This window comes from Dermacentor variabilis, unplaced genomic scaffold, assembly GCF_050947875.1.
Source record: "Dermacentor variabilis isolate Ectoservices unplaced genomic scaffold, ASM5094787v1 scaffold_13, whole genome shotgun sequence".
Taxonomy (NCBI): Eukaryota; Metazoa; Arthropoda; class Arachnida; order Ixodida; family Ixodidae; genus Dermacentor; species Dermacentor variabilis.
The window spans coordinates 28,689,798-28,711,462 of NW_027460291.1; the positions used below are offsets into that span (position 1 = coordinate 28,689,798).

The following is a 21,665-nucleotide window of genomic DNA, read 5'->3' on the forward strand; positions in this document are numbered from 1 at the left end:
AAGGATCTATAACCCTTTTCCGCCGATCGGCATGGCCGCTGATAGCTCCTGCCTTCACAATCGCGGTGCTCCCGGTTTTCAAGATGGTTGATATCGTTAACTGGACGAGCTCATACTTCTTCACGAGGGCGCTCACCTTGAAGCCGCATCGAGAGTGCTGCAAAATATCCATCTTTGTGTCAAGCGACACAGCTTTGCGCTCTGTCGGCGCCATCTTCTAACTGGGTTGAACCATTTGAACCGTTGGTTGCACGCTGCTCCGGTGGCGTCAGCCTGCTATCGCGAGAGAGACGCGGGACGGGCGCCACCGCGCCGCTTTGCTTGTCGCTTTTTAACGCGACAGCGTTAAGGAGCTCGTGTCGCAGAAAAGCCGGTGTCGGTGTCGGCGGCGTTGGCCGTGAGCGATAAATCCCATGAATAAAAAATCCCATGAACTTCATGAATAAAAAACAACTTGCAAGATGGGCTGGGTGGGAATCGAACCAGGGTCTCCGGAGTGTGAGACGGAGACGTTACCACTGAACCACGAGTTCGATTTTTTTTTCTTTATTGCATGGAATTATCGTTACTGTCAAACCGATGCAGTTATATTACATATGATCATACAAGAGAAACAAATTCACAGAAAGTATACAGTCCAATGACAGTTCAAAATTCTGGTAAACAAACACAAGCGTCCAGACGCGAAATCCATTCAGGGACAGGATCATATGTAGCCACTACACTCCGGACTTGAGCAGTCTCTTCTCGGAAGATAGACCTTGTCGAGCGAGGTGGCTCGGCATGTCTGTCGATCATTCGACTTCTCCATAATGAATAAAGTCCTAATAACATAAACAAATCATATGGTGTATTACTGGCTGTCTTTTTGAAAGGAAGGAACCGGATACCATAACATGTGAGAGGAAAGTCTTTTTTGATAGTTCGTTGTAAAATGTCCCAAAAAAGAAATGCGTCACGACAAAGTATAAAGCAATGTTCTATTGTCTCGGGTTGATTGCAAAGCCTACAATTTGTATTCCAGGGTACATACAGTCCTTTTTCCTGAAGCCACGTTTTAACTGGCAGTGTGGAGGTGTGCAGCTTAAAGAAAAACGTTTTCGCTGCTGGCGCAATGCACATTCTACGGACACGGCAAAGAACATCTTGACCAAATAGAGACAGATACGGCTTTCGGTACAGAGGTTCAGGGAAAAGGTTATCTATAAGTGCTGGATTTAGCGACGTGCGATTAACGGAAACAAATATTCAAGGTTGAATCTGGCTTTTAAGAATGAAATAGTGTCGACAAGTTCCTTTAAGAAGCCCCATAACGGTAGTTCTTGAGCAAAGTTTGTCGTGACAAAAAGAAAAGGGACGTGTGACGCAAGACGTGCTCGATTAACTGCGAGAAGGAATGGATGACGGACATTTTTAAGGTAAAATAAGCGCATGACCAATTGTCGCACAAACAAATGCACAAGACCCAGGCCGCCCTTTTCAAGCGGGAGAAAAAGGTTGTCCCTTCTCATGGCTTCCCATGATGAATGCCAAATAAAACATGCAAATATTCTATGAAATGCCTGGACATGGACACGTGAGCAGTGCAAGACCTGCAGAACATAAAGAAGCTTAGAAGCGAGAAATGTATTGCATGCCTTAGCTCTCGCAAAAATGGAGAGATTACGTCCTTGCCAGGTTGTCACCTTTCGACGGATAGTGGTTATCGTGGACGCCCAATGGGGTCCACTATTATGGAAGTTATCGAGAGGTACTCCAAGATATCGCAACGGAGACTGATTCCAATGAATATTCGCGAATGCAGAGGGAGTGAGAGCCCACATGCCTAGCCAAAAGCCTGTACTTTTATCAAAATTTACAGTAGCTCCTGCAGTCTCACAGAAACGCAGCGTAGCGTTTATTGCCTTGGTGACGCTTGGCTTATCGACGCAAAAGAAGGCAATGTCATCTGCATAAGCTAGCACTTTAATTTCCTCATCGGCATACATATATCCTTTAATGCTCGAGTCGCAAAGCACGCTTAAGCAAAGCGGTTCTAAGTATATGGCGAAGAGTAAAGGCGAGAGCGGACAACCTTGACGAATGGATGACTTTACTTGTACTATATCTGAGAGGGTACGGTTCACAATTAGCTTTGTAGTGCAGTGTTTATAACAAAGTGTTATACCATTGTATAATACATCCCCTAACTGAAGATGTCGCAGTAGTTGGAATAAAAATTCGTGTTGAACCTTATCAAAGGCTTTGGCGAGGTCAATCTGGAGAAGAGCTACTTGATCCGTACTACCCTCTATGCACTCAAGGACTGAACGTGCGATATGAACATTTGTCTGTATAGAGCGGCCTCGAATTCCGCATGTTTGATGATCACCTACTAATTTAGTAATGACTGTCTGCAATTTATTTGTCAGTATTTTTGCAAATATTTTGTAATCCACGTTACATAATGATATCGGCCTATATCCGTTTACTCTCTTTATTGTTTCATCATCAGTGCTTTTTGGTATTAAGGTTGTGTGGCCCTGATAGAAAGATGGAGGAAGCTCACCATATTGATAGGCTGCCTCGAAAAGCTGCTGCAGAAAAGGACACAGGAATTCCTGAAATTTTATATAAAATTCAGCACTAAGGCCATCAGGACCAGGCGTCTTGTTCTTCTGCAGCGTTTCGACGGCAAAATTAATTTCTTCTCGAGTTATTGGCCCATCAACGCTGAGTCGATCATCTTCTTCTAAGTATGGCATAAGCGAAATAAGCTGATCAGTGTTTTCTTCGTATCCATTCTGAGGCCTAACTGCAGCGAAAATATCTTTATAGTGAGCTTCAAATAGGCTTATTATTTGGGACGTGTCTGTGTATATAGACCCACCAGACTCAATTTCTAATATTTGCTTGGAAAGCGCGTATCGCTTCTCATCACCGAGAGCCCTTTTTGCGGGCTGTTCCTCTGTGAAGCGAGTTGTGCGTGAACGAACCATTGCTCCTTTGTACACTTCCGTCTCATATTTCTGTATTTGTGCGCGAACTGTGTTTATTTCATCGCTATACAACCCTGGTTCCTGGCTTTCGAAAGCGTGCAGCTTGTGAAGTAGATCATGAAGATAATGCCTTTCAGCTTTTTTTCTTTGAGACAGCTCACATGAAATGGCAATCGCCTCATTTTTTACTCTATTTTTGAACATTTCCCATCGAGCAAACAAAGGAAGCTGTTGACATTGTGTTATTTCTAGCCATAATTCTTTCACTTTGTTTACAAAACTTTCCTCTCGCAAAAGTTGTGTATTAAGTTTCCACAGTTCCCAGTTTGGAGCAAACCTGCGGAATTTTCGGGGACCCCATGAAACAGCTACTAAACAGTGGTCTGTGAAAAATACAGGCTTCACGGCGTAGTTGTGAATGTTAGACCAGAGACTCGTCGAAACATACACACGATCAAGTCGAGCATGGGAGACGCCTTGAAAGTGCGTGAACCGCACCCAAGATGGTGTGTAGGCGCCCACGTCTATTAGATTGTGATCTTCCGTTAACTGATGCAGGAAAGCAGCACTTGCATCATAACGATTAGTTAGGTATGAGTGGTCTCTGGAATGACAAACACAGTTGAAGTCACCCAACAGTACCAAATCTCTGTCAGTATCTAGGAGCGGAGCAAGTGAGAGGAAGAAAGCCTTCCTGTCACTCACTTTTGAGGGAGCATAAACGCAAATAAATCGCCAATTACGGGAATGAAAAGAGAGGTCACAGCATATAAGGCGGCCTTTCCCATCAACACGCAGCGACAATGAAGAATGATTTAACTGCTTTCTGACTAACAAAAAGCATCCAGCGGAAGCACCACATGCTTGGCTAATACACACCTCATAATCAGGTTGAAAAGTTTGCAGCGCAAGGTTGACATCACCAGCAGACGATATCTTTGTCTCTTGCACTGCACCAACATCAACTTCATGCTGCCTAAGCACGTGTAGTAACTGCTGCTGACGCCTTATATTCCTCAGCCCACGTACGTTGAGTGTCGCTACACATAAGGGGAGGGTGAAGGCGGTAGCCATTTTGCTCACCTAAAGCTTTTGTATTTCATTGCCCTTGGCCACAGGTAAATCTGTGGTCTTGCTCCCTTTGGACTTCTTTGTGCCACTCTCCTGACTACGTTGATATAACCGGCGGGGCACATTATCACCAGGAGAGGGAGTTTGCTGAGCACTAGGAGACACTTTCTCAGGCGCCTGTAGTGCACATTCTGTTGCTTCGTCGTTGCATGGTGCCGGACGTTTCCTGGCCTTACTGATGTCCATCGCCTCTTCCTCTTCTTCCTTGTCATCAGGGGGCTTTTCTTGAAGGCTTGCTAGGCCAGGTGGGCAAACTGAGTCATCCTCGCCGGAAGCTTCGCTAGTATTACTTGTGCTGTTATGACTAGTTGGCATTGGCTTTAAGGACTCCTGGTCCTCGTCCCTAATGCCACCTGTAGTCTCTCCGGTGGCATCTACTACCTCTGTAGAATCCATGAGGTGGTCCAGTTGTGGCTCGTCTGCGCTATATTGCCCAGAACGAAGCTTATTGGTGTAGGTGGACACGCAGGCGTCCGCTGAGTGACCAAATCGATGGCACTGTAAGCATCCCGGTGTTCTGCATTGTCGTCGAACGTGTCCCACGCGCTTGCAACGAAGGCACAGAGGAGGCCTACCGGGGATAAGTACGAGGCACTGGTGTCCATAAATGGACATAATGTGCGGTATTGAGGTTACGGTGATAGTGTCCTTGAGCACCAAGGAAACCTCCCGGTTTGTTGTCACCCATTGTTCCATGCCAGTGCATCTCCATGCTTCTCTCTCCACCGACTTCACCTGACCATAGGCCTGGAACGCCTCTTCAACGCGTCGTGGTTCAAGGTGAGGTGGAAGCCATAGTAATTTAAGCTTGACGTTTTTAGTCTCCGGATCTATCACCATGCACTTCAGCCCTTTGACACGGAGCTCACCACAGGCGACGAGAGTCTGTTTTGCCGCACTACTAGCGCAAGTAACCATCCATACATGGCTCATTTGATACTGTCCGACACCTACAATATCTGAAGTATTCACTACCTCAAGCAGAGCGTCTCGGAAGTCGGGAGCACGGTATGGTCTGCCACTCAAGTCCGCATGAAGGAAAATAGAATTCAAAACATCGTTACCGGTTGGTAGACGCGGGAGGACAACTTTGTAGTTTGCATCTTCGTTCAAAAACGGGGTCGACGATCCTCGGCCTGGGGCCGATACGCTGTTTCCAGCGTATCGTCGCTTGCTCAGGCGCACATTTTGTTGTCGCGCCGAACGCTGCGTTGCTCGACGCTCACCGCGTCCGATGCGATGCGCGTAGTCGCTGCGCCGTAGCCCATTGTCTTACACCCCTTGGCGGGTCGACGGGAACGCTGTCGCGTTCCACTCTTGAAGGCGAAGCTTAAGCGTCCTCCAATTTTTTCCCCGCGACTCCCCCTCCTCAACGTTGCTGCCTTCGTTAGCTGTATCTTTCCTCGTTGTTTTTTTTCTTTCTCTCTCTTTCGGAGCGACTGTGGCCGACGCGCATGAAGCAGCTAGCGCCATCTTGTGGCGCGCTGCGCCTACTCAGCTATTCTCCGGTGCGCGGGCGGGGCGAGACGCGCTGCGCGGTAATGGCGGCAGATACGAACTTACGGAGGTAAACATCGCCTCGTCTAGACATCGTTCGTTTCAGGGAACTAAGCAACGCAAGTGTTACGATTATTTGGCACGGAAAACGCCGTCCAGACTGCAAAATTTTGATCGTTATATCCGATATGCGGTGAATAACCTATCGTTATAAATGGTTTTTTTTCCCATAGACCTAATGCATAAAATGACACTCTCATATCGACCCATCGTTATAACCGATATATTGTTATATGTGGTATCGTTATAAGTGGACTGCACTGTATAGATGATGGCCAGAACATGCCTTCTGGGTAACGCATCAGTGGATTAGTGAGGCAGCATTTCTTACAATTCACAGATTAAGTGATGGACCCCTCTGCATGCAATGCAAGGTAAAAAAATTGTGGCTGGTATTCAGTGCACACTTTACCAGTGTGCTGAGCTGGGCTGGTTAGTGAAGTCGAGGATTCGACGGAAGTCCGTCTGGTCAGGATGAAGCATGAAGCTTCTTAGGGTTGGTTAGTGCATGCTGAAGGGAATCGAACATTGAATAGACCAGCGATATTGTGCATATAGCAGCACTGTGCCTGTTGTTTACACTATATGTCCAGTCTTTTGCGCTGTTTCATTTACTTCAATGTGTAGACCTTCACTACGATTATAGCACTAGCTCATTAAATTCGGGCTGTTAGTAACATTGTGAGCAAATGCACTATGCATTTCTTGTTACTAACGTGTGTGCCTGCATGTGTACTTTGTGGTTGTTACAAGTCTCTCCAATTACTATTAAAATTGGGGGATTACAGACAAAATACTTTTTGCTAACCAACCTTAATAGGAGTGTCTGACATCAGAAGTTGTGCTATCTAACTAAGTTAAGTGATTGATAACTAAATTTAAGCAGTTATGTTAGGAGGCATGTTAATATGAAAGTGCAGATTTGAAGACGTTTGGTACTTGAGGAATGCCATTGCTAGAACTTCTGTGCCTTATTAAACACACTACTCTTTTTAAGTAAGCTCAAAATTTGAAACAAAATACATTGCTCTTGGAATGAGCAGTTTTTATTACACTATTTTTCGTCAGCACATAACAATATTAACTGGAAGACGTTGCAAAACTTAGATAATTATTTAGCCAATTGGTAATTATTCCACAAATTCTGTTGTCCACTGTTGCTATGTAGCTTGGCCTGCAAAAATTATAAGTTGACTGGAATCCCCTATTTCTCATAACGTGAAACAGACATAGCAGAAACACACAAGAGGTGAGTGTGTGTGTCAACGTGTGCATATTCTAGAAAACACTAAACCGCCGTGGTTGCTCAGTGGCTATGGTGTTGGGCTGCTGAGCACGAGGTCGCGGTATCGAATCCCGGCCACGGCGGCCGCATTTCGATGGGGGCGAAATGCGAAAACACCCGTGTACTTAGATTTAGGTGCACGTTAAAGAACCCCAGGTGGTCAAAATTTCTGAAGTCCTCCACTACGGCATGCCCCATAATCAGAAAGTGGTTTTGGCACGTAAAACCCCATAATTTGATTAAAACTTAACACTACGTATGGAGGTTGTTCTTTTTTTAGCTGCACATTTTTTTTAATTGCCTGTGACAGATAACACAGTTTTAACCATTGATCTAAACTACTTGATAAGGTGGGCATTACTTCTACAAGAAATAAAAATATCTAATTGAATAATTGTCTTTATTATAATAATTAACTTCTAGTTAATTACCTTATGCTACCTATTTCAATTGGCAAATTGCAGCCGGCGAGATTGCAATGCGTATTCACTTGGACCAAATATCAGGACTCGCCCAGTTTCGAAATATGAGTTTTCAAGTGTCCAATGAAATGCATTGGTGTTCCAGTTACCTTTGTGCTTCAATGCAACAGTTTTTATGAGAAGTAAGAGGAACAAAAGTGCATTTTTACAGCAAGTTTGATGCCGCATATCTCAAAACCGGTGCCCATCCTCAGAATTTGTTCCCAAGCAGATATGCCTTGCGAACTCATTAGCTACATTTCGTAGACTTGGAATGCCGACAAAGAGAGGGTGGTGCAAACGTAGACATGGCCAACGTGGGTCACAGTGTAGTATCTGTTCTTATCAGCCTAATATCTGATATGGGTTCTATTTGGACCCATGATATTAAACTTATTTTTGCAAGTTGCCGGAGTGCTTGAAGCCTGCTTCACTAATAATAATAATAATAATATTAATAATAACCTTTATTTCATGAAAATATTACACATTCAAAACACCGGTGAGCCCAAGCCATGAAGGCTTATGGGGCTGTACCCGGCAGTCAGCGACAAGTATACTCAAAAAATAAAAATAAAGCAAGGTTAGCAAGCTGTACACTAAGCCAATTTACAAAACAAAAGCAAACTACAACACAAAAGCAAAGTACCACAAACAAAATGTGAGCTACGAGCAAACACACGCTAAAAAAGATAAAGTGAAACAAACAAGGATACACACCAATCTAGGCCAAACGAAACTAATCGAAACTATAGGACGGGCTCTAATGACAACTAAACAGAAGAATAATTGGTTTTGAGGTACAGTTTGAGTGTCCGTTTTGATGAGATAGAGTACAGTTCAGTGGGTAAAGAATTAAAAAATTTAGGAACACAATATTTTCTGGTATAACGACCAAAAGGGGGTATAACACCGCCGGTAGTGAACGTATTATGGTGTCTCAGTGGTCTGGCAGGAATCAACGGAAAAAGAAAATCACTGTTCCAAAAACGTTTTATTACCACAATTTGAAAAAATAATGCTTCAAATCAGGGTAACTGCAAAAAGGAAAATAGATTATTATTAGGGGGAATGGTCTCATTGGTATGCAACATTTCGAAAAACAGATTTCAGAATAGAATTCAATTTTGCAGGCCATGTAAATGAACAGTGATAAAATATGATAATTCCGTATCTAAGATAGCTGTACACAATTAAGTGCGTGAACAATGACTTTTCGGGCAGAAAACGGGAACAGGTATCTAGAGTTATACAGAAGACAGGATATATGTACGTAGCTTTTTGCTAATACCTGTAAAATTAGTGTTCCAGGTCTTATCAGAATCAAACATGATGCCTAAACATTTTACATTAGTTGCGAACTCTAATGGTATGCATCAAATTTGCAGTTTATACAATTAGAGTCCTGAACAAAAATGGCACAGTACGACCAATTTTTTTATGGGGATTATGAAAGCAAACTAGTTTAGTCTTTTGTCTATTAATTCCAATTCCGTTACTTGTACACCAATCCATTAGAGACGTGGCATCTGCTTGAAGGTTATAAGCGCATGTATTAAATGATGCATGGGTTGACAGAAGGACAGTGTCGTCGGCGTACTGGAATATGCGGCATTTTGATACAAATTGAGGTAAATCATTGATGTACAGGTTAAATAAAAGTGGAGATAAAACAGACCCCTGGGGAACACCCAATTTTAACATTATTTTTGTACTGGAATAGTCACCTATGCGCACCACCTGAGAGCGATTGCAAAATAACTAGACAATAACTTTATAAATAGGCCCCTGAAGCCAATTATTTCTAGCTTATCAAGAAGTAATTTGTGAATAACGGAATCGAAAGCCTTACTTGCATCTAAAAAGAAAAGCACATACGAATTCGTTATTATCAAAAGCTGAAGAGATAATGTCCGTAAATTCTTCTAGTAGGGAAATAGTGCCTTTTCCCTGGATGAAACTAAACTGTGCTTGTAACAGAACATTATTTTTATTCAGGAAATTGGTCATCGTTACGAGCAGATGTTTTTCAATTATTTGACTGATTGCAGGCAGAATGGAAATCGGTCTGTAGTTCTCTAGCTACTTTGCATTGAGAACCACTCTTATAGAGCGGCCTAACCACAGCCACTTTTAAATCGTCGGGAATAACGCAAGGATCCATATACCCATTAATAATCAAGAGAAGGACGGATTCAAGCACAGAAAAATTACGTTGAATATCATGTATGGAGATACCGTCTATACAAGGTGGTTTCTTAGGTCTAAAGCTAAATAAGATGCTGTGCAAGTCTCCTGCAGTAACCGGTGGCAAGAATGCCGATCGTACAGTATTAGGAACAGCGCTAGACGCATCTGGAGCAAAAGGCTGAAGATGCGAAGATACTATAGAAAAAGAGTAATTAAATTCTTGAACGGCTGACGTGACGTTGCTGAAATGTTTTGCGAATACATCTTCTAAAGGTTGATTGGTGTTTCGTCCGAATACTTCGTTAATAGCTGACCACGTCTTTTTGGGGGAGTGCTTGCTTTCATAAAAGGTCTTAGTATAATACTGACGCCTTGCCGACCGAATCATGGCATTTACCCTGTTCCGGAGCGATCAGTACAGATCTCTAAGGTGTGTATTGTTTGGGGAACGCTTACAGCGTGCCCAAAGGGCATCTTTTTCTTTAATAACCTTCAGTATAACGCATGTTAGCCATGGAAGTTTGGGGTTGCGTTTTTTCACAGTGATTGTTTTCTGGGTGGTAATTTTTAAAGAACGGATTGCATCAACAAAACGTGTATAAGTGGTGGACGTCGTAACACTATGTAATAATTTGGTCCAATCATAATTGGCCACAAGATTGTCAAATTTAGCGATATAAAAGATGTTTAGGCGATGAAGGTTAGGGCGCGGGATCTTGATAGGGCGTGCAACATTTTTGTGCGTACCTTAATGTGGCGAATATGCTGCAGTGAAGGTTGTCATTGCGTGTGTGAGTGTGCCACTGTTAGAGCATAGCAAAAACAGAAGTAAGAATATTGGGCCTCTCAAATTAGTAAATTAGTTAAAAGACCAGGAGAATAATTTAGATACATTTAGAGACATACATCAGCCTTACATACTGCATCTTCAAAATATTAATGGTTATATCTAAAAAAATTAGCATAACTATGGAAATCGCCATGCATAAGCCCACGCTTAACAAATTATTCAAATGTATGGTGATATTCATTTATTGCATTCTTTGCCACTTGCTTAGCAACTGCCCAATTCCTTTTTTGATAACTCGCGAAAAAGTTTGCTGGAAAAAACATGTAAATCCACTTAAATGTCCTCAGGTGTGGGGAAATTTTCGATGTTGACAGTGAATTGGAAAAGACGAAGTGGTCTGAGGGTACAGTACGTTAGGGGGCTGTCAAGCAATACATCCCATTCAAGCACAAACGATCTTCCCTCAGATGTTGTGGGATCTGGCATTGTCATGATGAAAAGGAAAGCTTCTGTTAATTTGAAAATTAGGCCCTTCTCTCCTAGATTGTTGTGCATAACTGATTGAATAAGCAACAGTAGTTTGTATAAGTTGATTGTTTTCAGTAAAGGATTTCTTGTGGAACGGTTTGTGGTCATTGTTTTTACACAGCTGGCCGCTTATGGGGGGCAGTGATAAAGGTTGCAGTCACTGAACTTTTGTAGGATTGAAATATGTCATTGTTTGATGTCAATGGCAGCTTTTTAGAAATGGCCATTAAGTTTTGGGCTACATTTTAAGATCATTTGGCCATCTTTTGTTGGGGCCATCTGGCAACCCAGCAAGTGATGGCGGCGCGCGAAACCTGCTTGATGCCCGCATGTATGAGTGCTGCAACTGGAGTTACCGGCTCTCTGGTCTCTGCGCGCCCTTAATTCTCTATGAACACACGCCGTACTGCTTGTTAGTGTGTCGTTAATGATGCGTGCTTTCCTCCCCCTGCGAAGTTTTCAACAAACGTCACAGTGACCGGCTACCACGCGAGCTGCTTCATTGTGCGTGCCTTGTGTTTAGTGCTGTACCATGCTCCAGTCTGTACGTGAGTCTGCCCTGCTTCTGTTAGCGTTGCGAAGATCCCGGACAGCTTGCGGCCATCGTGCGTGCGCTACAAGGCCAGTGTATTGCACACGTTCAGGTACTATCACGAAAGGCCAGTCTTCGGCAAATACCGACGTGCCACTATGTTGAACCGCCACGGTTTAAGGTTTACACGGATACTGCTGCATTGGCCGCACAATTAAAGTTTGTGAAAGTTCACGCACCGGGAACTATCGATTTACAGTGGTGCTTTCTTTCAATTGAAGACCAGTAATCGCATCCGATGCCATCTCGCGTAATTTTTGCGAAGGAGAATATGCTTGCCTGTGGGCGCTTTTGGTGTCGCCGTATTTTCTTTTTATTGGTGTGCTAGCTTACTTGTGCGCAAAGCGCCAAGTCAAAATATGTGCAGTTTTCTCCCATTTTCGTTCCAGCGCGCACACAGCACTTTGCATCACGGGCAACCAGTGGCGACGTGGCCGTAGCCAGAAGCAGAGTGGCATGCAATCGCAACGGTACGATAGCAGTCTGTTCGTTTGTTTGTTTATGTTAGGTTCATCGTGCGCTGGTGTAGGGCACTGTGGGAACAAAGAGAGTCAAGTGTGACAGTGTTCGTAAGATACCAGAAAGAGAGTTGGAGAGAGGCTCATTGGTTGGTACCATGCAAAATGTCGAATATGGCACTACTTATTTAGCAGCCAAGCACAGCTTTTTCATGACGCAGCAAAATCATTGGTAGTCAGCGGCGAGCTTGCCTAAGGTGCTATTGCAAGCAGGCTGCTGCACGATTAACATTAGTTTCATGCAAAAGAACTCGGTATTGTTGCTAAGAGCATAACTCAAAAACGTTCTGACCGAAACTTTCAAATAACGAATCGAACTGTGTCCTATTCGATTCGGTCTTTGAATCGAATAGTCAATATTTGTAAATGAATATTTTTAGAATACTTTTCGAATATTTCAAAATTTTGATCGCACTCAATTAGACATCAAATTGGAGCTAAACTACGGTAAATTTCCACCCCTGCTGGCATATCGACCTAAGGCATGAGAACATGGCAACAGAGTGCGCTGTGTTGCTTATGCAGTCATAGTTTACAGGCTACACAGCAATCATTCACACTCTTTGAAGAGTCCTCTGCATGCAAAGAAACCTCATAATGCTCAATTTGGGCTTTTAATAAACAATGCCTCTTAACATAGCGCAATAACAGAAATTTGCTAACTTAATGAATACTTGGATGTGAACGTCATTTTAAATTAATTGTAAAGATGGCTTTTTATTATTCAAAATGTATTTGATTGGATTTGCCTCTGGCACTACGATTTGCTCTCAAATATCCCCATTCACACCTTCTCTTGCAAGCTGACAGAAAGCATTCAGTGTGGTGCCGACTGTTGACAAAAATTTGTGCAAAGCACCATTTTTCCACAAGTTTGTGTCCATTAGCAGATAATGCTGTAATAGGAGCAGTTGCTTATAGATTGTTTAACTAAAAATGTGCAGTTTTTTAACTTGAAATACTTTATGCATGATCCATGCACAAGCGGGACTAGCACCACTTAACAGCTTTTTGTTGTGCTCTTGTGCGTTTCGTACAAAGTGTTTCTCATCATGTTTTGCATGCAAGAAAATTTCACATTTTTAGGTTTAGAGTGTGCAGTCGGCAGACACATAAATTTGCTTGCCCCTCTGTATTCCTTTGTTTCCAGAAGTTGCTCAAGAAAACAGCAATGTTCTGCAATATTGCTTGTTTCTGGTTGCATTTATAAGTTAGATGAAGGCTAAATGAATTATGACGCACTATTTTGCATCCAGACTTTGACTCTGAAGGAATTTAACTTTTGATAAATACAAGGGTTGGAGGGAAAGTTATGGCTCTAAATATGGAGGAGTCGTCATAGAATTGTAAATTTTTTTGTCAACAAGGTAGTTCTAACAAGGTAGTTCTAACAGTCCATGAAATGCATTACATCAGCTGTAAATGCTTGTGAAAGTGAGCAGCTCCAGCCAATGATAACCGTGCCACTAATAATACTTTAATTCACTACCTGTTGACACATTTAACAGCCATTTGATATACAGTGGTGGCGTAGAGGTAGAGCATCCGCCTTGCGTGCAAGAGGACCGTGGTTCGAATCCCGGTGCCACGCAATTTTCCACCGGACTAAAAAATAAATAAAATCCGTGTGTTGATAAAATTGCATAAACAGGCCTGGAGTGCGGCCTGATCCCGGTGACCAGAACCAGTAACGCACTCCCTCACCAGAGCAGGATTGGCCACCCTGGTGCAATATTGGCCACACTCTCCTATATGAATACAACAATCGAACCCCGGCCTTCAGTCTCCAGCAGCTGCGAAGCAACTGACCACGGCGGCGGTCAGATCTGTGACGCAGCAGAGCGTGCTTAGAATACCTGGGTCTGAACAGGCCGCCATTGGAATCTGAACCTGGCAACGTTTAACGCTAGAACATTATCAAGTGAGGCAAGTCTAGCAGTGCCATTGGAGGAATTAGAGGGCATTAAATGGTATGTAATAGGTCTCAATGAAGTTAAGAGGGCAAAAGAAGCATGTACAGTGCTAAAAAGCAGGCACATCCTGTGCTACAGGGGCTCAGCGGAGAGACGAGAACTAAGAGTCGGATTCCTGATTAATAAGGATATAGCTGGTAACATACAGAAATTCTATAGCATTAACGAGAGGGTGGCAGGACTTGTTGTGAAACTTAATAAAAGGCACAAATTGAAAGTCGTACAGGTCTATGCCCCTACATCCAGTCATGATTACCAGGAAATCGAAAGCTTCTATGAAGACGTGGAATCGGCGATGGGTAAAGTCAAAACAAAATACGCTATACTGATGGGCGACTTCAATCAGTGGCGGAATATGGCATAGGTTCTAGGAATAGCAGGGGAGAGTTATTAGTAGAGTTTGCAGAACAGAATAATATGCGGATAATGAATACCTTCGTCTGCAAGCGGGATAGCCGAAAGTGGACATGGAGGAGCCCGAATGGCGAGACTAGAAATGAAATAGACCTTATACTCTGTGTTAACCCTGGCATCATACAAGATGTGGACTGTTCTATTCTAAGCAGCAGACAGACGCTTCGGTGGCAGCAACGCAAAAAGCCCCTTTATTCAAGGCAGCAGCATACTTTTATAGATAACGCTGCATGCCGGTCAGGCACACGTCATTCACGGTACAATCTTATCATACCGCCTGGCCAATACAGAACATTCCTTCCTCCTTAATTAAAGCTACATGCGTTTCTTTCCGCGCTCATAATTGGAGGCTTGATAGCGATCAGGAGGATGCCTTGTGCGATTACTTCTTCGCAGACGGACCTCTTCAGGTGATGCCATGGTTGATGGGGTGATACTTGCAGGCTGCGCTGCTGAGTGTCTTGCCTCAGGCTGCGATGCCGGTTCCTTAGTTGAAGTGGAGTCATCTAAGCGAACATCCTCAAGCTGGTCCGCAGTAGGACCACCAATCATGGAGGCAGCAGGGGGATTTTCTTGTAGGGTGTTGATAGAAAATCTCGCTGAATACGGGCATTTGAAGTGGACTCAGGATGCGCTTCTTTTGCGACGTCTGGATGGAACGAAGTCTTTGGTCCCGTAATCCAGCTGGGTCTCAAGTGGTCGATATGCACAAAACGAAAATGGTCACCGGCTTTGACTACAAAAGTAGAGTTGCTTACGCGTTGCACTACGACAGCTTCCTCCCATGACAGGGTTTCGCCTCTCGTAGTCTTGACGAGAACGGTGTCACCGGCTTCCATCTGCGGGTCCCTTCCTTGGCCCTCGTTGCGATGGGTAGTGTCTCTGTCTTGACGGCTGCGCATATCCTGCACAAAACTTGGCTTTAGGAGTGAAAGCTTCACTCGAGGTTGTCGTTTCAGAAACGGCTCAGCCGGCCTTCTTCCTGTTACGGAATTCGGGGTGTTCCTGTAAGCAAGCAAGTCGTTAAGTCGTTGATGCAGAGTTCTGTTTTGACCTGTTAAGTTATCGTGAAGCACTTGCTTGAGTAGAGTGGCTTTTTTTGTTTGGACTAGCCTTTCTGCTGCCCCGTTGGATGAAGCATGGTACGGTTGCGTATGTGTGTGTCAAATCCTGTAAGAAGAGGTGAAATTGGCGAACTCCTGCGCAGTAAACTGAGGTCCGTTGTCGCTGATCAGTTCCTCCGGGTAGCCATACGCTGCAAATATCTTCTTGAGACAGTCGATTGTTTTTGACGTCGTTGTAGTGCGGAGGCATTTTGCTTCTATCCACTTTGAGTAAGTCTACTAGAAGGAACAAGTTGGAACCATCCGTCATGGCGAAATCGACATGGACTCTCTGCCAAACACGGGTTGGGTAAGTCCATGGATGCAATGGTTCTGGTGCCTTCGCAGGCATGGTCGTTTGGCACACTGTACATCGACGAACAGTGTCTTCAATGTTCTTGTCAATCGATGGCCACCAAACAAACGACCTAGCAAGCATTTTCATTCTTTGCATTCCAGGGTGCTCTTCATGCAGCAAGGCTAATACTGCTTCTTTAAGTTCGTCCGGAATGATCACTCGCTGGCCCCACGTGACACAGCCTTGCTCGTACGATAGTTCGTTTCGACGAACGTAAAAGGGCTGAAATTTATCATCGTAGTGCGCGGGCCAGCAAGATAAGGTGAACTGCACGACTTTGGAAAGAAGGTGGTCCCTTTTAGTCGCAGCAGCAACTTGGCTCGCAGTGAGAGGCGTTGCCTCAAATACTGCAAGACATTCTTCAGTGTCGTCTTTATGCTTGACCAAAAGTGGAAGCCTTGAAAGTGCGTCGGCAACTCCCATGTTTTTGCCATTTCTGTAGCGCAGTGTGTACTGATAAGCTGCTAAGGTGATAGCCCAACGCTGAATCCTGACTGCGGCTAAAGAAGGAATTGGTTTATCCGATGCCAAGATACCCAACAGCGGTTGGTGGTCTGTATACAGCGTGAATTTGCGCCCGTATAAGTATCTATGAAACCTGCTTAGACCAATAATCAGGGCCAGGGCTTCCTTCTCGCCTTGCGCATAGTTGCGCTCCACTGCACTTAATGTTCTGGAAGCAAATGCAACGGGTCTTTGTGAGCGATCGGGCATGACGTGAAAAATTACGGCCCCAAGACCGTAGGCCGACGCGTCGCAGCTTAACCCAATTGGCTTTTTCACGTCTTAAAAGGCAATACTTGACTGTCGATGAGGCGCTGGTTGGCTTCCGCGAATGATCTTGAGCATGCGTTCGTCCACACCCAAGTCGTGTCCTTTTTGAGCAAGTCATACATTGGTGCAGCTACTGTAGCTAAATCTTTGATGAATTTTGCATAAAAATTCAGCAGGCCCAAGAAGGCTCACAGTTCAGTTACGTTGCTTGGCTGAGGTGCTTCCGTGATTGCCTTTATCCTTGTTGCGGTTGGAAAAATGCCATCTGATGTCACTTTGTGTCCCAGATAAACAACGGATGGTTTGAAAAATTCACACTTCTGTTGTTTTAGGGTAATATGGTGCTGTGACAGTCGTTGAAGCACCTTTTCCACGGTTTCTTGACAGTCTATGTTGTCGCCTACGACGATGACGTCGTCGATGTAGCAACCCACTTTTGGAATCCTTTTTAAGACTTCGTCCATTGAAGGTCCCCTGAAACAGTTCGGACAAATTTTGTAAACGCGTAGGGTACAGCTTAAGTAGAACATTCGCACCACAATTTAAGTGAAGTGTTACGTATTAATGGAGCTTCAAGCGATTACACGTTACCCTCCTCCCTAGCCATGCTTTTCCTCCTCAACTTGTTCGCCAAGCGATCAGGGCTAAGCTCCGCCTTCAGTGGCTCGGCGTCACGATGCGACGTCACATCGTCCACTTCCGGTTGTTTTGGAGCCCGCCCTGGACCGCGAGAAACCTCTCCGCCAGCCGCTTGGCCGTCGACCCCAAGCGAAAGCTATCGAAGCAGCGTGCGTTGCAAGCATTCTGTTGTAGCGCCGAACGTGTCTGGTATTCCGGTAATCACACATTACCTGAATATTTCGACGGAACGGTGGAGGCATAAACTCAAGCTGATGAAGGAACTTTAGCGTAGGCGTACATGAGCTGCCTGATACGGGTGCCTGCCTCCACGGTCCAGCCACCCGTTGGCGCAGAGCTTAACCAGCCAAAGAAAGAGCTAATATCGCACTAACCAAGTGTAAAATATTTTAAACATTTACAAAAACAACGTGTTAACGATTACACTCCTGCAAAAAATTTACACCAGCAGCAAAGAAGAATATATTTTGTTACTGTTACTGTGTGTGGTTGAGCTCTATGCCACCAGGTGGCTGCACCGTGCAGACCATTCACATTTGCGCTTCTGTTCATCACCTCAAACGACACGCAAGGGGACGTGGCCAGGCCCTGTCCCCTTGCGCTTGCGTTTACCCTAATACCGGACTCGCGAAACGCTATTGCGTTAGTAATCTTCCGGTGTAAAGTGACGGCCGCAATCGCAGAAATCCTGGCGCCGATCGGATAGTGGCAGTCCGATGCGCTGCAGCCAGTCAGCTCGTCTACTGGCTTGCAGAGGGACACAATGTCACAACTTGACATATTGCCAGTCGCTATGTCTGCAGTCCACAACGCAACGAAGTCGAATCAAAGCGCTCGCAAAAAGACAAACCGATACTGACGGTGGAGCTCTCGTCAAAGACGGAGCACGTTGTAACACAAGCAGACGACACTTGCTGTGTGCCGGAAGTGCTTAAGTGTACTGAAAAATTGTTCTTGTGCATTCTCTCTATGTTACGTTCTTTTTACAAAAACAAATTAACTAACATTCCAACTATTACGAACATCATTTGTTTACCATAAAGTTGGAAAAATTATCGATCACGCGCCCTGGTCAGCCAATCGGATAGCTCTCCCCACTGACGTCATATGGGTGATTTCGGTCCTATGGGTGCCGGGGCGGCTTAAAATTCTGCCGAGCAGTGTGCTGAGATTGGCAGCGATGTGCATTTTTAAAACCATATAATAAATTACACGCTTTATGCAGAGCACTTAGATGTGTCAATTAATGATCAGAATGACCTACTCTAATGACTCAGTACGTTTGTAGAATATTGTCAAAATCGTTTCAGGGTCCCTTTAAAGACTGAAAGATAGCGGGTGCGCTAGAGATACCGAATGGAAGGCGCTGATACTGAAATAATCCGAGATGAGTGTTCACCGTTAGCAGCGCTTTGCTTTCCTCAGCAAGCGGCACTTGTTGATAGGCTTGCGATAGATCCAAGACGCAAAAGATTTTGCCTCCCGCGAGCATGGAGTACAAATATTCCGGCAATGGCAAAGGGTAATGGTCTATTTTTAGAACAGCATTAACCGTGACCTTGTAGTCGCCGCATAACCTTAATTCTGCGCCGCCTTTCTTCGCGACCACCACCAGAGGTGTTGCCCAGTCACTTTTCGTGACCCTCTTTAGTATTTTGGCTTGCTCGAGCTATTCCAACTCGTTTGCTACTTCGTCTTTGATAGCAAACAGTATTGGCCGTGCTTTTGAGAATACTGGTTGAGCCCCTTCCTTAACAAATATGTGAGCTTCGAAGTTTTTGACGACACCCGGGGTGCTCTTGAAAACCTCGGGATACTTTTTCTGTAAAGCTTCTACCCTCTGCTCCAGTGGCTTATCCGTGGACAGACTGTATACTGCTTTCCAGTTTATCTGGAGTTTTTCTAGCCAGTCTCTTCCCATGAGAGCGGGCATCGGCGTTCCATTTCCCTGCACTACCGCTATGGGCAACGAGATCTCGCTTCCTTCCTGTTTGACTAATACGTTTGCTCTTCCAAGTACCTTTAACTTTTCTCCTGTGTAAGTGTGCAACGACGCCTTTGATTCCACACATCTTACATGCGGGAAATACTGCTTATACAACTGCTCTGGTACGATCGCGACTGCTGCACCGGTGTCACTTATCAGCGAAACAGTCTTCCCTTCAATGTTTAGGTCGACGCTGTAGCCGCTTGTACTTTTGCCCGAGTAGAACACAGTTTGACAATTCAAGTCTTCAGATTCGTCGTCCGTGGTGTCAACATATCTGACAGCGTTTGCTCCTCTTTTGCAAAGGGCTTGCAAATGCCCTTTTTTCTTACGATTTCTGCAGGTGTAGTTCCAATACCAACATTTTTCTCCCGCATGACGCTTTCTGCAATGCCTGCACGCACTTCGTTGCTCTCCCTCTCGCTTATCTTTCGACCATGCAACCGTCGTAGATTTCTTTTGCTTATCACGGTGACGTTCGCCCTGAATGACACTGATGCTGCGCGGTTTCGTGTCAAACTCATGCATTTGCTTCTCCTGTTGCGCAGCTAGCTCTTTTTCTAGCACTGTTTTGCACGCCAGTTCGAACGTCAAGGCAGCCTGTGCAAAAAGAGCCCGTTGTGTTTCCTCGTCACGCAAACCAGCCACTAGTCTGTCCCTTAAGGCATCATTTAAGAATGTGCCGTAATTGCAATCTCTTGCGAGGTGCTTCAGTTCAGTGATGAAATCCTTGACACTTTCATTTTCTTGCTACATTCATCGATTAAATTTACAGCGCTCTGCGATACTTGAGTGAGCTGGGCTGAAATGAGCTTCCAGAAGCTGTTTAATTTCTTCGAAAGTCTTCTGAGAAGGCAAATGAGGAACAGTTATCTTCTTTAGCTCTTCATACGCTTGCGCGCCGAGTATGTTCAGAAACAACTTGTTTCTTGTCTGCAGGGACATCATTTATGTCTACGTAGTTCTCGAAGCGTTCAAAATACGAGCGTATGTTTAGATTTTTTGGTCATATTCTGTCATTCTGCCGAGCTTCGGACCATGTCCAGGTTCTGCCATAATGAGCAAATTTCACTTATCTGCCCAGCCGTTTTCCTTGATGTGCCTTGTCCGTAGTGTCGGTTCTTGTTCGCTTGCTCCAGCAAGCCGCTGAAGTCCATGCAAGGGCTCCGTGACGCCTTGCTTCTTGACGTTCTTGCGCTGCTCCAGTCGATGAAGTCGTGGCTGCAAGGGCTCCGTGTCGCCTTGCACCATAGGCGGTTCAGCCTCGTGACTGCTGCTGGCCGGCGGTGGTTTGCTGCGCGCCGGATCCCATCCTCGTCGCCAGATGTTCTATTCTAAGCAGCAGACAGACGCTTCGGTGGCAGCACCGCAAAAAGCCCCTTTATTCAAGGCAGCAGCGTACTTTTATAGATAACGCTGCATGCCAGTCAGGCACACGTCATTCACAGTACAATCTTATCATACCGCCTGGCCGATACAGAACATGGACGTGCTCGGCAAGGTGCGCTGCAGTGACCATAGGATGCTAAGAACTCAAATTAGCCTAGACTTGAAGAGGGAACGGAAGAAACTGGTACGTAAGAAGCCGATCAATGAGCTAGCGGTAAGAGGGAAAATAGAGGAATTCCAGATCAAGCTACAGAACTGGTATTCGGCTTTAACTCAGGAAGAGGACTTTAGTGTTGAACCAATGAATGACAATCTTATGGGCATCATTAAGGAGTGTGCAATAGAAGTTGGTGGTAACTCCGTTAGACAGGATACCAGTAAGCTATCGCAGGAGACCAAAGATCTGATCAAGAAACGCCAATGTATGAAAGCCTCTAACCCTACAGCTAGAAAAGAACTGGCAGAACTTTCCAAGTTAATCAACAAGCGTAAGACAACTGGCATAAAGAAGTATAATATGGATAGAATTGAACGTGATCTCAGGAACGGAGGAAGCCTAAAAGCAGTGAAGAAGAAACTAGGAATAGGCAAGAATCAGATGTATGCAGTAAGAAACAAAGCCGGCAATATCATTACTAATATGGATGAGATAGTTCAAGTAGCTGAGAAGTTCTATAGAGATTTATACAGTACCAGTGGCACCCATGACAATTATCGAATAGAAAATAGTCTAGAGGAATTTGAAATCCCACAGATAACGCTGGAAGAAGTAAGGAAAGCCTGGGGAGCTATCCAAAGGGGGAAGGCAGCTGGGGAGGATCAGGCAACAGCAGATTTGTTGAAAAATGGTGGGCAGATCGTTCTAGAAAAACTGGCCACCCTGTATACGCAATGCCGCATGACCTCGAGCATACCGGAATCTTGGAAAAACCCTAACATAATCCTAATCCATAAGAAAGGGGACGCCAAAAACTTGAAAAATTATAGGCCCATTGGCT

At 44.7% G+C, this 21,665-nt stretch overlaps 2 protein-coding genes and 1 pseudogene across 3 annotated transcripts in view; 2 read left to right on the top strand and 1 right to left on the bottom strand.

The window, feature by feature from the left end:
* Nucleotides 1-3,871: 3,871 nt before the first annotated feature.
* Nucleotides 3,872-6,149, bottom strand: LOC142566630 (uncharacterized). Its single transcript, XM_075677465.1, has 2 exons — nt 6,079-6,149; nt 3,872-5,361 (listed from the first exon to the last, which is right to left on the bottom strand). The coding sequence occupies exons 1-2, from the start codon at nt 6,147-6,149 to the stop codon at nt 4,062-4,064; spliced, it is 1,371 nt and encodes a 456-aa protein (XP_075533580.1). The 3' UTR covers nt 3,872-4,061.
* A 1,571-nt stretch (nt 6,150-7,720) lies between these two features.
* LOC142566912 (U2 spliceosomal RNA) lies at nt 7,721-7,882 on the top strand (annotated as a pseudogene).
* A 3,319-nt stretch (nt 7,883-11,201) lies between these two features.
* AspRS-m (aspartyl-tRNA synthetase, mitochondrial) overlaps nt 11,202-21,665 on the top strand; it is a 179,652-nt gene continuing 169,188 nt past the window's right edge. The window contains exons 1-2 of one of the 2 annotated variants that reach the window (XM_075677586.1): nt 11,202-11,564; nt 11,902-11,982. In XM_075677586.1, the coding sequence (XP_075533701.1) occupies nt 11,453-11,564; nt 11,902-11,982 (193 nt within the window). In that variant the 5' untranslated portion in view covers nt 11,202-11,452. The remainder of the gene's footprint in view (nt 11,565-11,901; nt 11,983-21,665) is intronic. The other variant, XM_075677587.1, reaches the window with a different exon arrangement.